Consider the following 17803-nt stretch of genomic DNA (forward strand, 5'->3'; position numbering starts at 1 on the left):
AGATTATGACTTGAGCAGAAGTTAGATGCTTCACTGACTGAGCCACCCAGGCGCCCTGCAGCAAGAGTTATTTAAACATAATTTCATTTACTCTCTTTACTTTGACATTTTTCCAAATGTCTTCTTAAAAATGATGCTTATTAGAAAATTTTGCTTTAATTAGAAGAAGGAAAAAACAGGTTATGTGATCAAATAAGTTTTGGAAAGGTCATGTTGTACAATGTTAAAGTCGACTTTTTTCTTAAAAGACTTTTTAGGCTTTGATAACGAATATGTCTTCTGATACTAGAAAAATGCAATAAATTAAGTGGCATCTCAATTTATTTAATCACATTCCTTTTTAAGGAATATTTGCTGTTGTTAAATGCTTTATGTTTTCTCAGCTTATCTTCCTTAGTTGTTTTGATGACAGTTTATTGTAAGAAATAACATTTACAGGGGCGCCTGGGTGGCTCAGTCGGTTAAGCGTCCGACTTCAGCTCAGGTCACGATCTCACGGTCCGCGAGTTCCAGCCCCGCGTCGGGCTCTGGGCTGATGGCTCAGAGCCTGGAGCTTGCTTCCGATTCTGTGTCTCCCTCTCTCTCTGCCCCTCCCCCGTTCATGCTGTATCTCTCTCTGTCTCAAAAATAAATAAACGTTAAAAAAAATTAAAAAAAAAAAAAAAAGAAATAATGTTTACAAAAAATAACTTTACACATACATGCATGTTATATTTATATAGAAGTGAAATGAAAGTTTACTGATCTCTAACACATTCTGGATTTTCCATTCTATTTCATTTTAAAAATACTGATTGTTGAGGCACCTGGGTAGCCTAGTCGGTTAAGTGTCTGACTCTTGGTTTCTGCTCAGGTCATGATCTCAGGGTTCATGGGTTTGAGCCCCACATCGTGCTCTGTGCTGACAGCACAGGGATTTCTCTCTCTGCCCCTCCCCCTGCCCACACTTTTTCTTTCTCAAAATAAATAAATCTTCAAAAAATAAAAAATAGGGGCACCTGGGTGGCTCACTTGGTAAAGCACCAGACTTCGGCTCAGGTCAAGATTTCTCAGTTCGTGAGTTCGAGCCCTGTATTGGTGAGCTCGAGCCCCCTTTGGGCTCTGCACTGTCAATTCAGGGGGATTCTCTCTCTCCCTCTCTCTTTCCCTTTCTCTCTGCTCCTCGTGGGATTCTCTCTCTCTCTCTCTCTCTCTCTCTCCCTCCCTCTTTGCCCCTCACTCACTCACTCCCTCTCTCAAAAAACAAAAGAAACAACAAAAAAAATCAAATCAAATTAAAAAAAAACATAACAAGTGAACAGGTAAATAAAATTAGAAAATGAAAATACTGGTTGTGGATACTCATGATTCTCTAATGGAAACAATTCTCGACTTGAAAAACATTGGTGTATATAATTGCTTTAATTACTGCTTTCTAATGTTCCTTTCTTTTAAGGGATCATGTGAAATTAAAATTGGTAAAATTCTCTGGTTTTATTGAGTTCAAAGTTACAATACCATGTCGTCATGTTGCTGCTTCCTTTTCCTTTGTCGTGCTCCAGCATTGCAAAGAATTAAGCAGGAAGCTTTGGAGTCTTCTAATCAGACTTCACTGTGTTACCTTATGGAGCTGTATGATGACCCTGGACATTATTTTCAAATCTGTTTAAATAAGTATTAGTGATGAATAGACTGTAAAATTTCATCTTTTTTATTAGATTGCTGAGCTGAAAAGAGGTGCTGAAATTATTGTTTGCACACCTGGTCGAATGATTGACATGTTAGCAGCTAACAGTGGTAAGTCAGGGATATTTTTTGTTGTTGTTCTCATTTCTCGTTTTTGAATTCTATTCATTTTTGTTAAATCAAAGCAGATACAAGAAACCACCATTTTTTTTTATATTTCTTCTTAAAGCTGTAATATCTTAAAATTTACATTGCAACCAGCTAACTGTTGCAAGCATTCATAATATTACTGCAATTTAACTTTCAATTTTTTTTTGAAACTAACTCCATATGATGCTTTTAGTTCTTAACATGGATTCTTAATCAAATTTTGGTCTAGCTTTGCTTTTAACGGGGTTGGGGGGGGCTTTTTTTTATTTTTATTATTCTAAACTTCAGACTTTTTCCTCCACAGAAGCTAATGTTTTATTACAATACTGGATAAATTAAGGTATTGCAGCTTCAAGAAATTTTATCTTTTGTAAATATTGCATGTTTTTTAGCTCTTATGTTGTGCTTTGTTAAATTATTCCCTATCAAAACTGTTACTAAACTGTTGACATTATTTAACTTCTGTGGAGAAAGGCCCTTCGAGATTTATAGAACTGGGCTTCCGAGACTTAAGCCATCCAAGGTAGGTAATTTAATGCTGTTCCCAACCTTGCAAAACTAATGGGGGCTGCAAATGTTAGTATGGAGTACTTAAATATTGGAGAGCATTTACTTTGGCTCATTTCTTATTTTTTGAAGAAAATGCTTTCAAAGGTTTCCATTGCAGTGTTCAATATATACATAATAAAGTATTAAAAACTGTGAGTAATGCATGTTTGTTGTAGCATTCGGCTTGAATTTCTGTATACACTTAATTCTAATTCTATATGATGTTGACGAAGTGACAACGAAATTGATAAATCATTGTGCTCGTACAGCCAACAAAAAGTTTTGGGTTGAATGCTGATGAAATAATCCCTTGTTTTTTCTCAATGCTGCATTGATTAAGTCTCCTGAAATTCATCTTGATTAATTTTACCTTTTTCCCTTATCTGTCCTTTTGGTTTATATTTAATAACTATTTTATACATGTTTTTGCCAGGTGATTGATTCATCACTTGATAGAAAGGCTTGTGTTAATCCTTTAGAAAAACTTTCCTGTGTATGTTTTTAGTTTTCCACTGCCTAAGAAACCACTTGCATCTGTTTAAACCATTGGGAGCATTTAATAACACTGAACTTATATCTTTGTGTAGAAAAATGTATGTATGCAATACATTTGGTATTTGAAGTTTTTGTTTAATAATTCAGTTACTTAATGATGTTGAATAGCTTCTCATTAATATTTTGATATGCCCAGTAGAAGCTTCTAACTATATGAAAGTAGTTTATAAAGTAATATTAAAAGGAGGTTTTCTGCGTCTAAAATAGTTAGCACTGGAACTTGCTTTCCACACATACGCTGTAATCTCTAATATGTTTTTTTCTAGGTGATGCTGTCAGATAATGGCTGATGTGGCTCGATGCTTCATCTCAGTCTTAGTTTTATGATGTGTTTTGGAGAGGGCTGTTTTCTGAATTTTACAGGTCCTTCAGGCCCTATGATGGTATGCAAGAGACGAGTTTGACAAAATAAAGGGCCTCATATACCCATTGTCAGAAAGTATTTGCCATTAGATTAAGATCTTGTAGACCAAAATTTCTGTTCACTCTTTAAAGATACCTAACTTACCCCTCTGGTTAAGTCAGGCATTTTAGTTCCCTTTACAGTTTTTTAAAGTTCTTGGTAATCATAAAATGAATTGTGACTGATTTTTAGTTTTCGTTTTGTCTTTATTTTTTTTCCTCATCTTAGGTCGGGTCACAAATCTTCGAAGAGTAACATATGTTGTTTTAGACGAAGCAGACAGAATGTTTGACATGGGTTTTGAACCACAGGTAATCCTTACGTGTCTTAGTGTTTTGAACTAGAAAATCTTGTAACTGCCATGAGAATAACATGTTAATATGGTGTCTGAACTTCTCACACGTTTTTGTTGTGTTGTAATGTAGTAGGTTGGGGACATAGGGAATTCAGATAGATAATTATGCTCTGAATTCCTCATAAAACTGGTTCAGAAGGTATTTCTAAAACCATTGTTGGTTAAATTAGAATTGGAATGCTGATAATAGAAGCTTAAGCTTCTCTATAGTTTTTATTGTATTTTGAAATAAATTCCTTTAATTCATGGTTTTAATTGCCTCAACAATCAATATAGCACATTTTGTTTACATTCTGCAAATGTAAAAACTAAGGGCTAGAGCATTTGTCTACCTTAGATTTTAATATTCCTCATGCACACTGTTTGCTCAGATACAAAATGTCAGTGTTATAAACTTAGAGGGACACATGTTAAGGAACTTTAAGGTCTTAGGAATTTTTGTTAATGAGATAAGGAATGTGAGTTATCAATGTGCTATGGATGCCAAAAAAAATTATTTTTGATCATAAACTGCATTAATAGAAATGGGGTATTAGCTTTCTCAATAGGTGGAGCATGTGACTCTTGATCTCTGGTCTGTGGGCTTGAGCTCCACGTTGGATGTAGAGATTGCTTAAGAAATTCTTTAAAGACACCTGGGTGGCTCAGTTGGTGAGCATCTAACTCTTGATTTCTGCTCAGATCATGATCCTGGGTCATGGGATCAGGCCCCATGTTGGGCTCTCTCTGAGCACGGAGCCTGCTTAAGATTCTCTCTCTCCCCCTCTGCTCCTCTCTCCCACTTGTACTCTCTCTCTCTAAAATTTTTTTAAAATTAAAAAAAGGGGATACAGTTAAGGTGGCCTTTGGTTTTTTTCAGTTTATTCATGTGTTCTCCAGAAATGTATTGCCTGTCATATACTTGTATGTGTTGTGTTTAGATTTAGGGATCACAATCTAAATGGGATATACAAGAGCACATAAGAGTAAACAGGATTATGGTGACACCGGAACCACGTGAGAAGTAGTTAAAGGAATAAGTGACATTTAGCTTGGAGTAGAGGATTTGATAGCATCCTTTAACCGTTTGAAAAAAGTCTGTCACATGAAAGAATCATTGAGGAGTAGACCTGGGACCCAGTTGGGAAGCTATAGGGAGCTGGATCTAAGAATAATGTGAGAAAGAACTGGATAAACATTATTTGGAGATGAAACAATTTACATTGTAGGAGGAGGGCAGATACTGAATATGTTTTTCGTCCATGTGTTCGGTTAGAGGTAGGGGGTCCATTTGAGGAACGAGAGCAGAAGGAATTGATGAACAGATGGAAGATGGAATTAGATCCCTTTCAAATGTCTTTCCCAATCCTGGGAAATCTTAGATTTTATGGTAATGTTTAAGGTAGGTGTGGTGTGATTGGGCCTTTCTGGTAAATCAATTAAGTGTTGCCAGAAAGAGGCCAAAATAACTTTTCCCAATCGTATGCAGTGTGTGAGTCATTTCTTGCCGTTAGTGCTTACATCTACATTAAGTACGTGAGGGAGAAATGCTGAGTAACAGTGTATGTGTTAAGCACTAAACCGTTGAAGAGAAGAAATTTCAGATTAATGATTATTTTGTGAGCCGTTGTGTAGATTAAAAATGCTTGGTTCAGGTTCAGTCCCATAGAGCACTATTTGGATGTTAAAGCAAGTAAAGGCATCCCCATTTGAATCAAAGCTGGTGCTAGTCAGTGCACATCTGCACAATGACTTCTATCTAGAGCAGCAGAGTTGGCAGGCAGTGTGCCTCCAGACATGATTCTGTATTGAAAAAAATCATGAAAATTGGGAACTAAATCAAATAATGCTTAATGTATATTTTTCTGAGTGTAAATGCATAGTAAATGTATATGCTATACAGTGACATTGGCAGAACGTACAGGAGTCTCCTTTTTCACATTAGCATATACAGGCTGGCAGGTTGAAAGGCACTTGGGCAGATCTTTGTGAATTGTTTTATTTATTTATTTATTTATTTATTTATTTATTTATAATTTTAGAGAGAGGACAAGCAGGGGAGAGTGGTGGTGGGTGGGGAGGGGGGAGAGAATCTCAAGCAGGCTCCACATTCAGCACTGAGCCTGATATGGGGCTTAATCCCACAACCCTGGAATCATGAACTGAGCTGAAATCAAGAGTTAGATGCTCAACCGACTGAGCCACCCAAGTGCCCCTAACAGAATATTAAAAAGTGGTTTTCCATGACAGATTTTTCCACGGTTTCTAGGTTCTTTTTTAATTTAGTAAAATTAAAGAGTAAGAGAAGAAATTGATTAGATATAGACCTTGATCTTTAGCTCTAGTTAGCCATTATGGAGCTGGATATACATACTTTGTGAAAATATGTTAAGTAATATTCCTATTAGTTATAAAAAAAATGGTTATTTACAAAAAAAAAATACCAAATGATTATTTACATGTTTTACTTTTTATTTTTATTAAGAAAGTCAGGAATGTTTTAATTGACAAATTTATTCATACGTGTGACTAGTACAAAATGAAGTGATCTAAATATCACTAAATCTAAAGATTCTAAAGATGTTTACTCCGAGTTTTTACTTTCTTGAAAATACTGATCATGTAGTAAAGTGAGACAGTAAATGTGCTTGTCACTTGCCTCAGTCATCAAGGAGCTCACTGTCTAATGCGAGATTATTGTAACTTTGAAGACTGTCTTCAAATTGGCATAAAAAATAGGTCACTGGAGGGGCACCTGGGTGGCTCCATCAGCTAAGCATCCAACTTTTGATTTTGGCTCAGATCATGATCTCAGAGTCGTAAGAACCCACATCGGTTTCTGCGCTGGGCATGGAATCTGCTTACTTAAGATTCTCTCTCCCTGTACCGCTTGTGCTCTCTCTCTTAAAAAAAAAAAAAAAAAAAAGTAGGGGGCACCTGGGTGTCTCAGTTGGTTGAGTGTCCAACTTCAGCTCAGGTCATGATTTCGCAGCTCATGAGTTCGAGCCCCACGTCAGGCTCTGTGCTGACAGCTCAGCCTGGAGCCTGCTTCAGATTCTGTGTCTCCCTCTCTCTCTGCTCCTCCCTCACTCATGCTCTGTCTCTCAAATAAATAAATAAGTAAATATTAAAAAAAAAATAGGTCACTAGATTGATGATTAGACACTTCAGCACCTCTCAGTCCTGTGTTCAGGCCACTGGTGAAGGGTTTGGTGCATAAGCAGCTCCTATTGAATAATATGGATGCTACTTAAGGAGATAGAGGTACTGAAAAAAGAGCATTTTTAAAAAACTTATTTTTAAGTCTAATGTAATCCTTTACATTAGAGGAAACAGAATCAGGGATGTAATGACAGTTGAGACTTCCCCCCACACCCCCAAGTTTTATTCCTATTTCACAATAATGCTCTAGTCCAAAGTAATTTTGTTTTTTATGTAGTGTTTATTTTTTAGAGAGAGAGTGAGCAGGGGAGGAGCAGAGAGAGAGGGAGACACAGAATCTGAGCTGTCAGCACAGAGCCTGATGCAGGCTCGAACTCGCGAACTGTGAGATCATGACCTGAACTGAAGTTGGAGACTTACCTGACTGATCCACCCAGGCGCCTGTAGTCCAGGGTAATTTTTACCAACATACATATCAACATCTCAAGGACCCTATTTGTGACTTAAAGATTGAGATAGTGATATTTACTTTGATAAGTAAATAAATCATTAAGTTGGTAGCAAATTATTTTCTTGAGGGTAAAGGAAAGCATTGCACATTGTCAAGAGAAGTATAAGAGAGAATGTACTAAACTTTTAGAACTTCTTCAAAAGGAGCATATGCCAATGATCAAGACTTGAAATCAGTGAAAAGTGGGGGAAATTGCTACCTTTGTAAACATTAGTGACCAGCTGGACTGATGAATTGAGTTTTAGCCTATAAGTATGAAAGGAGAAGTTTAAGGACTTAGTATTTGGCAGCCCATGGCTGACTTTAATTATCTGTGTACTGTGAGAGAGGGAACATACTGAAAAGTTTGAGGAACAGCTTTTAATCAGTAGCCCCAGTGTGATAGCCAAGTGAGTATAAGAGGGCAATTGAAACCCAGGCCAGTCATCCCTGAAAACGTGTGTCGTCATTAGCGTCATACTATGGGCATCTTCACGACTCTAAGCAGTAATAGGTATTCATAAGGGAGATCTAAGCTCCCATGTGTGATAGTTAGTACGCCGTTCCATGAAGCACAGGATTTATAGCTTATTCATGAAGATTTCTCTTAGCACTTGGGCAAGAGAGGGAGTTAGTTGTGGTTTTCAAGAAAACTTTCCTCCTTTGATACTATCTGTGCATTTACTAAAAAGGAAGGGTTATTTGTGAACATTCTAAGAAGGTAGAATATGTATTACTCTTTGAAGAGATTTTCAAAGCCACAACGGGCTTCGGTATGAAGTGTGTATTCTGATCCTTGTTTCTGTATCTCTGAAAGTTGAGACTAAGTGATCAGTCCTTAGACTCGTTTAGATGATCATATATCTGAAAGTCCTGATGATTTTTATTTAGTATCTTAAAAGATTGACACATTAAATACCATTGTATGAACTTGAACTGATATTACTACCAAATTCATGTTATCAAACCAAGTGTGGTTAGTGATTCCTAATTTTTCATTTATGCACTTCAGTCATTCTAAAAGGGATATCATTTGATGCAGGAAATTCAAGAAAGGCCTTGCTACTAAGATGACCTTTGAACTGGGAACTGAATAAAGTGAGAAATTGAGACGGGGAATATTTGGGTGAAAAGTGTTACAAAGAGCCAGACAAATGCCCCGACTTGGGAACTCACTTGGCCATTGTCCCTGGAGCAGAGCATAGGAGAGGGAATATAGTAGGAGAGAGTACAGGATGAGGGCGGTGTGAATATGTACACCTCGGCTAGGAATTTGGATTTTAATTTGATGTGATTAATGAATTGCTGTATTGGAGGGTTTTGAGGAGAGGAATCCCTGATCTAATTTTTTTACATTTTTTAGTTTTATCAATTACATGTGCGTGTGGGTTTAACAGTACTCTTCCATCACTTAGCTGATTATTTTGATATTTACTTCTATTTATCTAAATAGTGTGCTTTTATTTCTTTTTGTTTTTCTGTTTTTGATATTACTTATTGATTTCCTACAGGGGAACATAATCTTCTCTGTTTTCTTTCTCCTCTCACATTCTTGCATCATTTTCATCCCTTATTTTTCCGGTAGATTTGTGTTGCTATTTTAATTGAGTCAGTATACAACCTTATGACAATCTAAATGCTATTCAGAGCTGGGCAGTATAGTAAACTGATTATTTTTAAATTTCCTCTGTAACGTCTTGTTTTCTTTAGAGATAACCGTCTTCTTTTCTCTAGGGACACCTGTGTTTTTATGTTTGTTGGCTGGTTTTCTTAGGTCTCTATATATTTAAAACTAATAAAATATCAAACTCTGTATATAAACCTATCAAATAGTTGAAACACATTAACTTACCCATTTGTTTTATCTTCCTTAAGGTTTCTTCAGAGCCTCTTGATGTGTTCCAGTAATCGTTTGTTGTTCTCTGTCTGACATATAGCTGCTGTCCTGGGATATCCATCATTCTGAGGGTCCCCTTTATTTCTCATCTTGTTAGGATCCCCAAAGTTCTATAACTCAAGAGTAAATCTTTTCTTAAAAAATTTTTTTTGGGGGCGCCTGGGTGGCTCAGTTGGTTAAGTGGCTGACTTCGGCTCAGGTCATAATCTCGTGGTCCATGAGTTCGAGCCCCGCGTTGGGCTCTGTGCTGACAGCTCAGAGCCTGGAGCCTGTTTCGGATTCTGTGTCTCCCTCTCTCTGACCCTCCCCCGTTCATGCTCTGTCTCTCTCTCTCTATCAAAAATTAAGAAACATTAAAAAAAAAATTAAAAAAAATTTTTTAATGGAACTCTTCATGCATTTCCTCCTTGCATGGGAACCATGCTAATCTCTGTATCATTCCAATTTGTTTTAGTATGTGTGCTGCTAAAGTGAGCACTTAGATGATTTTTTTTAATGTTTCTTTATTTTTGAGAGCGTTTATTTATTTTTGGAAGAGCGTGAGCGGTAGAGGGGCAGAGAGAGAGGGAGATGCAGAATCAGAAGCTGGCTCTAGGCCCTGAGCTGTCAGCACGGAGCCCATCGTGAGACTTGAACTCACAAACTGCGAGATCATGACCTGAGCTGAAGTCAGACGCTTAACCGACTGAACCACTGAGGCGCCCCTTAAATGATTTTTTTTTAAATGTTTATTTATTTTTGAGACAGAGAGCATGCGAGTGTGGGAGGCAGAAAGAGAGGGAGACAGAGAATCCCAAGCAGGCTCCGTGCTGTCAGCATAGAGCCCAGTTCAGGGCTTGAACTCATGAGTTGTGAGATCATGACCTGGGCCAAAATCAAGAGTCGGTCCCTTGACCAACTGAGTCACCTGGTGCCCCTTCAGTCATTTATTTTTGTGTTCTAAATTTACTTTTATTCAAGTATAATTAGCATACAGGCTATTTGTTTCAGGTGTATGTTATTAGCGGTTCTGTATATTACTCAGTGCTCATCATGATAAGTGTACTCTTAATCCCCTTCACCTGTTGCACTTATCCCCTCTCACCTCCCCTCTGATAACTACTATTTTGTTCTCTGTATTTAAGAGTATGCTTTTTTTTTCCTTTTGTCTGTTTTTACTCTTTATTCATTTTTTTTTAAATTTATTTATTTTGAGAGAGGGGGGTAGAGATAATACCAAACAGGCTCCATGCTGTTAGCACAGAGTCTAGTGTGGGGCTCAGTCGCATGAACCATGAGGTCATGACCTGAGCCAAGATCAAGAGTTGGATTCTTAACTAATGGAGCCACCTAGGCACACCTGTTCATTTGCTTCTTAAATTCCATACATAAATGAGATCATATGGTATTTGTCTTTCTCTGACTGACTTATTTCACTTAGCATTATACCCTCTGGGTTCATCCATGTTGTTGCAAATGGCAAGATTTCATTTAAATGACTCATTTTTAAAGATTGCCTTCTATCTGCGTAGGATTTATGTCCTCTGAGTTGATTTTCTATTTGCTTTGATTTCTGAATTCAGATTAGAAACATTCTGTAGAGGTCTGGGAACCTGTAGTTAACTACTTACATTTAAGGGACAGAGAAAAGGCAGCTTAAAATTCAGAGTTCTTTGTGCCAGAGCAGTACTTAGTGATCCTGAGTTTCACTGTTGTAATCTGGCTGGGACTTTCATTTAGATGAGGACTATCTTCTGCCTGACTTCTTGGACTGGGCAGACCGTCCCTGGAAAAATATTGGCCAGTCTCCAGCCTGGACTGTAAAGGCCTGTCTCTTGTTCTAGGTTGGGAAAGAGGCTTGAGGGAGAGTGGGAGCCTCAGTATTGAACATCATGCATTTACTTAATGCTTTTCTTCTTAGGATGTTATCCTTGCCTCATCCATTCATGTTCTTGTTTTATATTCTGCAGCAGCTAAACCTTTGGGTCTTTGGCTAGGGTGAGAGAGGGGCCTGACAGTAAGAGATAGGTGGAGGTTGAGGGATTTGATTGCTTCTTTAAAAATTTTTTTATTTTTGAGAGAGAGACAGAGAGAGAGAGAGCATGAGTGGGGGAGGAATAGAGAGAGAGGGAGACACAGAATCTGAAGCAGGCTCCAGACTCTGAGCTTCAGCACAGCCTGATGTGGGGCTCAAACCCACAAACTGTGAAAATGACCTGAGCTGAAGTTGGACTCTTAACTGACTGAACCCCCTAGGTGCCCTGGGATTTGATTGCTTCTTAAGCAGACTTTGCATCAATTCTCTTCATTTTGGAATCCCACCTTTCATCTCCATATAGGGAGAATAGCTTCATTCTCAACTTTTTCTTACTGCCAGCTTCCTTGAGCTTGATTAATCTTTTACCATCTTGAAACATTTTGTTGCTTTTTGTTTTGTTGACAAATAAAATTTAGATACCATAAAACTCATACTTTTTTAAAATTTATTTTTCTAATTTACATCCAAGTTAGTTAGCATATAGTGCAACAGTGATTTCAGGAGTAGATGCTTTAATGCCCCTTACCCATTTAGCCCATCACTCCTCCCATAATCCCTCCAGTAATCCTGTTTGTTTTCCATATTTAATAGTCTGTTCTGTTTTTGTCCCTCTCCTTGTTTTTATATTATTTTTGTTTCCCTTCCCTTATGTTCATCTATTTTGTATCTTAAAGTCCTCATATGAGTGAAGTCATATGATATTTGTCTTTCTCCAAATGGCTAATTTTGCTTAGCATAATACCCTCTAGTTCCACCCACATAGTTGCAAATGACAAGATGCCATTCTTTTTGATTGCCGAGTAACACTCCATTGTATAGAAATACCACACCTTCTTTATCCATTCATCTGTCGTTGGACATTTGGACTCTTTCCATACTTGGGCTATTGTTGATGGTGCTGCTATAAACCTTGGGGTGCATGTGTCCCTTCGAAACAGCACACCTGTATCCCTTAGATAAATACCCAGTAGTGCAATTTGCTGGGTCGTAGGGTAGTTCTATTTTTAATTTTTTGAGGAACCTCCATACTGTTTTCCAGAATGGCTGCATCAGTTTGTATTCCCGCTAGCAGTGCAAAAGAGATCCTCTTTCTCCTCATCCTCACTACCATTTGTGTTTGCCTACCACATCTTTCTTAAAATTTATTTTGTAAAAACTCTTACTGTTTGTTTATTTTTGAGAGAGAAAGAGACAGAGAGTGAGTGGGGGAGGGCCAGAGAGAGGGAGACACAAAATCGGAAGCAGGCTCCAGGCTCTGAGCTGTCAGTACAGAGCCCGACATGGGGCTTGAACCCATAAACTGCAAGATCATGACCTGATCTAAAGTCGGATGCATCACTGACTGAGCCACCCAGTCACTCCTCTATCACATTCTTTATCCATTCATCATTTAATGGACATTTGGACTCTTTCCATAGTTTTGCTATTGTTGATAATGGTGCTGTAAAGGTCAGAGTGTATGTACCCCTTCAAATCTGTATATTTGTATCCCTTAGGTAAACACGGAGTGGTACAATTGTTGGATTATAGGGTAGTTCTATTTTTAACTTGTTGAGAAACCTCCATACTGTTCTCCAGAGTGGATGCACCAGTTTGCATTCCCACCAACAGTGTGAGAGACTTCCCCTGTCTCCACATCCTCGCCAACACTGTTGTTTCCTGAGTTAATTTTAGCCATTCTGACACCTGTGAGGTGGTATTTCATCATGGTTTTGATTTGTATTTCCCTGATGATGAGTGATACTGAACATCTTTTCATGTATCTGTTAGCCGTCTGGATGTCTTCTTTGGAAGAATACCCTTCCCAGTTTCCAGTCACTCACCACCATCTACCTTTAAACCATCATCAGTAATCTTACTCATTATTACTTTTTTTCTTGTTTTACCAATCATCACAAGAATCCTAGGAGTCTTTATTTTCTCCAGGGCTCTATAGACACTGAGGCAATTGGTGCCTGTATCTTACTCCCTCAACAGTATGTTCACCTTCATTGTTCTCTTTCTGTAGCTCTTTCAACCTTTGATACATAATATATTTATGTGTCCACTCTCCTTAGAATAGAAGTTCCATGGAGACAAGTTTTTGTCTGTTTTTATTGCATATTTCCAAATAGAGCAGTGCTTGGCACATAACAGTTGTTCAGTAAAATTGTGTTTACTAAGTGAAGGAAAACAGTGGTACAGGGGAGAATAGTTTCATCCCAGATGTAGTTTGAAGACTGAGAATACTGTATTTATTGGTGAATTAGGTGTGAGATGAGAGAAAGAGAGAGTAGTTACAGATGGCTCCTCCATCTTTGGCCTAAACATGTAGATAACTACAGTTGCCATTTCTTAACAGGGGGAAACTGAGAGGAGCAAATTATGGGGTAAAATCAATTATATTCTAAGGTAACAGGTTTAGAAGTCCCTGAATGGATGTTCTCAAAATTTCCTTCTACTTGATTTTAACATCATTGACTTTTAGAGGCTACACTCAACCGTATTTATTTGCATTGTGTCCTTAGGTCATGCGCATTGTGGATAATGTCCGTCCCGATCGACAGACAGTTATGTTTTCAGCTACTTTCCCCAGAGCTATGGAGGCTTTGGCTCGCAGAATCCTTAGTAAACCCATTGAAGTGCAGGTTGGAGGCAGAAGCGTGGTTTGCTCAGATGTGGAACAACAAGTGGTGGGTACAGCCTTTAAGAAACCCTCAGTTCCCTGGATGTTCAGGATGTGATTCTTGTGGGATCATTGTGATGTAGGAAGGTAATTTCTAAAATTAAATAGGATACAACTGCAGCCATTAATACTTTATATGATGCACTTGAATATGCTTTTCTGTGGAACTGCCTGTTTAAAATCCTCTTAAAAAATGCCCTTTTTAGTTCGTCCCACCAGAAGAGGTGGGCTTGTTAATAGAAATGTCACATCTTGTTTTTTAATTAATAGGGTATGAGATCAAGAGGCAGAGAGAACCAGGTGATTGCCCACATTTACAAGTCCCCTCTCTGAAAGTTACAGATTTGTTTTTGGTCTTACTGGTTTATCAATTAAAATCAACATTTTCCTGCCCAGTCCTAAAATACAGCAAAATATTGTCATTTCGCCATCTGCCACAAATAAAATGAGTATTTTTGTTCACAAGATGTATCTGCAGTTTTACTCCATTAACTTGGTGCGATTTGCTGTTTCCAGATTGTGATTGAAGAAGAAAAGAAGTTCTTGAAGTTACTTGAGCTTCTCGGCCATTATCAAGAATCGGGATCTGTCATTATATTTGTGGATAAGCAGGAACATGCAGATGGTCTTCTGAAAGATTTAATGAGAGCATCTTATCCTTGCATGTCTCTTCATGGAGGTAATGTTTACTGAAGTATCTGTTGAGTATTTAATTTGACCAAGCACTGCAGTGTACTGTGTACTGTGTGTTTACTGTATACTGAGTTTAGAACCAGAGTTTGTATCTTCTATCTCCACTTTTATTCAGAACTCTGGGGGCTAATAAGCATTATTATTATTCCATCTTTGAGGTAAAGAAAATAAGACAAGGAGTACATTGGTTTGACCAAACTGTATAGCCATTAATCAGCTAAGGAGAAATAGAACTTAAAATTCTCCATTTTGTGTTATATTCTTTCCATTGTGCCATGCAACCTGGAGGTTTTCATGATTCACATTAGAGCTTTAATTGAAAGTAACGTTTTATTTTCTGTGTGATGTCTCCATTGTTATATATATGTAAGACTTAGAACCCTGAACATGTGCAACAGAGACAGTTTGAATTACCCTCATTAAGGATGTCTTCTGGCAGTCTGTGACTTTGTAATGAAACCCCCCAAAAGGTAGTGGCAGCTATCATTTATTTTCTTTATAAATCTTTGCTTTAGTTAGAGCTCAGCACTTAACCTAGTTTCTGTTTCATGCTGTATCTGCTGGCATGGCTTAATTGGGACTGGGGATCCATTTCCATATTTGCCTTACTTAATGTGGCTGGGAAGTTAGTACTGGCTCTTGACCGAGCTCAGTCAGGTTATTGGCCAGGGATCCTGGCCCTTCCCTTTGTGGATCTCTCTGTGGGACTACTTGGCGAGAAGGCAAGTTAAGGCTACTTGCCAGGCCAGTTAGGGATGATACTGGGAATTGGCAGAACTTTCATTTCCATCATATTCTGTAGGTCAGAATAGTCCCATGACTGGCCCAGATTCAAGGGGATGGAGGTATAGACTCCACTTCTCGATAGGAGGGTCATTCCTTATGCAGAAGAGCATGTAGAATAAGCCATGCTTTTGCTGTCATCTTTGGAATATACAGTCTGTGACACCAAGTTTCATTGTGGATGCAATTAAAAGGGCTCTAAGGGTATGTATTTGGTTAACTTTTAATGTTTTGGGTTTTTTTTTTTTTTTTAAGTTTATTTATTTGTTTTGAGAGAGAGAGAACCAGTGAGTGAGGGGCAAAGAGAGGTGGACAGAGGATCCATCAGTGCTGACAGCAGAGAGACCAACATGGGGCTCTAACTCACAAACCATGAGATCACGACCTGAGCTGAAGTTGGACCCTTAACCAGATGAGCCACCCAGGCTCTCCTAATGTTTGAAAATCACTCATGTTTCCCCCTTTGTTTTGTTATTGGGATGAAATATATATTACATAAAATTTACCATTTTAACTATTTTAAGTGTATGATTCAGTGGTGTTAAGTCCACTAACGGTGCTGTATAACAACACCGTTATCTATTTCCAGAAGTTTTTCATTGTTCTAAACAGAAACTCTACCTGTTAAATAATAAACTTCATCCCCATCCCCACCTTCTGGCCCCTGGGAACGTGTATTCTACTTTTTGTACCTATGAATTTGCCTGTTTTAGGTACTTCACATGAGTGGAATCATACAGTGTTTTTATTTCTGTGCCTGGTTTATTTCAGTTAGCATAATTGTCATTGAGGCTTATCCATGTTTTATCATGTGTCAGAATTTCCTCTTTTTTAAAGTATTTTAATTCCAGTGTAGGTAACATAAAGTGCTGTATTAGTTTCAGGTGTACACTGTACACCTGATTTAACATTTCCATATGTTAGTGCTCATCCCAAGTGTGCTCTTTAATCCCTATCCCCTGTTCCACCCACCCACCTCCCCTCTGGTAACTGTTTGCTCTCTATAGCTAAAAGTCTGGTTCTTGGTTTGCCTATCTTTTTTTTCCCCTTTGTTCATTTGTTTTGTTTCTTGAATTCCACTTATGAGTGAAGTCGTGTGGTATTTGTCTTTCTCTGACTGACTTCCTTCACTTAGCATTATGTTTTCTGGCTCCATCCATGTTGTTGCAAACAGCGAGATTTCATTCTTTATGATGGCCAAATCATATTCCTGTGTGTGTGTGTGTGTGTGACGTCTTCTTTATCCGTTCATCTGTCCATGGGTTCTTGGGCTGCTTCCATAATTTGGCTAATTTAAATAATGCTGCGGTAAACATAGGGGTTCATGTGTCCTTGTGTCCTTTTTTCGAGTAAGTTTTTTTGTATTCTTTTGATAAGTACCCAGTAGTGGGATTACTGGATCATAGGGTAGTTCCGTTTTATTTATTTGTTTGTTTATTTATTTTTGAGAGAGAGAGAGAGCGAAAGCACGTGAGTGGGGAAGAGGGTGAATCTCAAACAGGCTTTAGGTTCAGCATGGAGCCTAATGTGGGGCTTGATTCCACGGCCCTGGGATCATTACCTGAGCCAAAATCAAGAGTCACATGCTCAACTGACTTAGCCGCCCAGAAGCCCCTGGATAGTTCTATTTTTAATTTTTTGTGGAGCCTCCATACTCTTTTCCATGGTGGCTGCACCAGTTTGCATTCCCACCAACAGTGGGTACCAGGTCTTTTTGCTCCACATCCTTGCCAACAGTTGTCTCTTGTGTTGTTGATTTTAGCCGTTCTGACAGGTGTGAGGTGATATGTCATTGTAGTTTTGATTTGCATTTTCCTGATGATTAGTAATGTTGAACATCTTTTCATGTGTGTTGACCATCAGGATGTCTTCTTTGGAGAAATGTCTGTTCACATCTTCTCCCAGTTTTTAATTGTATTATTTGTTTTTTGGGTGTTGAGTTTTATAAGGTGTTTATATATTTTGGATACTCCCCCTTTGTCAGATATGTCATTTGCAAATATGTTCTCCCATTCAGTAGGTTGTCATTTAGTTTTGTTGATTATTTCCTTTGCTGTGCAGAAGCTTTTTTTTTTTTTTAAGGATAAATGAACATTTATTTATTTATATTGATTTATTTATTTTTATTTTTTGTAATTTACATCCAGGTTAGTTAGCATCTGGTGCAACAATGATTTCAGGAATAGATTTCTTAAGCCCCTTACCCATTTAGCCCATCCTCCCTCCCACAACCCCTCCAGCAACCCTCTGTTTGTTTTCTATATTTAAGAGCCTCTTATGTTTTGTCTCCCTCCCTGTGTTTATATTATTTTTGAGAAGCTTTCTATTCTGATGTAGTCCTGGTAGTTTATTTTTGTTTGTTTTGCTTTTTTCTTTGTTTTTTGTTTTTTAAGATTTACTTTTAAGTAATTACACCAAATGTGCAGCTTGAGCTCACAAC

The 17803-nt window shown here is 38.0% G+C and overlaps 1 protein-coding gene and 1 non-coding gene across 2 annotated transcripts in view; one reads left to right on the forward strand and one right to left on the reverse strand.

Annotated features, from left to right (window-relative positions):
• DDX46 (DEAD-box helicase 46) overlaps nt 1-17803 on the forward strand; it is a 69705-nt gene that overhangs the window by 21208 nt on the left and 30694 nt on the right. The window contains exons 12-15 of the mRNA XM_042984240.1: nt 1698-1776; nt 3551-3633; nt 13730-13894; nt 14404-14566. Coding sequence (XP_042840174.1) covers nt 1698-1776; nt 3551-3633; nt 13730-13894; nt 14404-14566 — 490 coding nt within the window. The remainder of the gene's footprint in view (nt 1-1697; nt 1777-3550; nt 3634-13729; nt 13895-14403; nt 14567-17803) is intronic.
• Nucleotides 9575-9683, reverse strand: LOC122232324. Its single transcript, XR_006209660.1, has one exon. It is a non-coding gene; the product is annotated as a U6 spliceosomal RNA (small nuclear RNA).

The sequence above is a fragment of the Panthera tigris genome, chromosome A1 (assembly GCF_018350195.1).
Source record: "Panthera tigris isolate Pti1 chromosome A1, P.tigris_Pti1_mat1.1, whole genome shotgun sequence".
Lineage (NCBI taxonomy): Eukaryota > Metazoa > Chordata > Mammalia > Carnivora > Felidae > Panthera > Panthera tigris.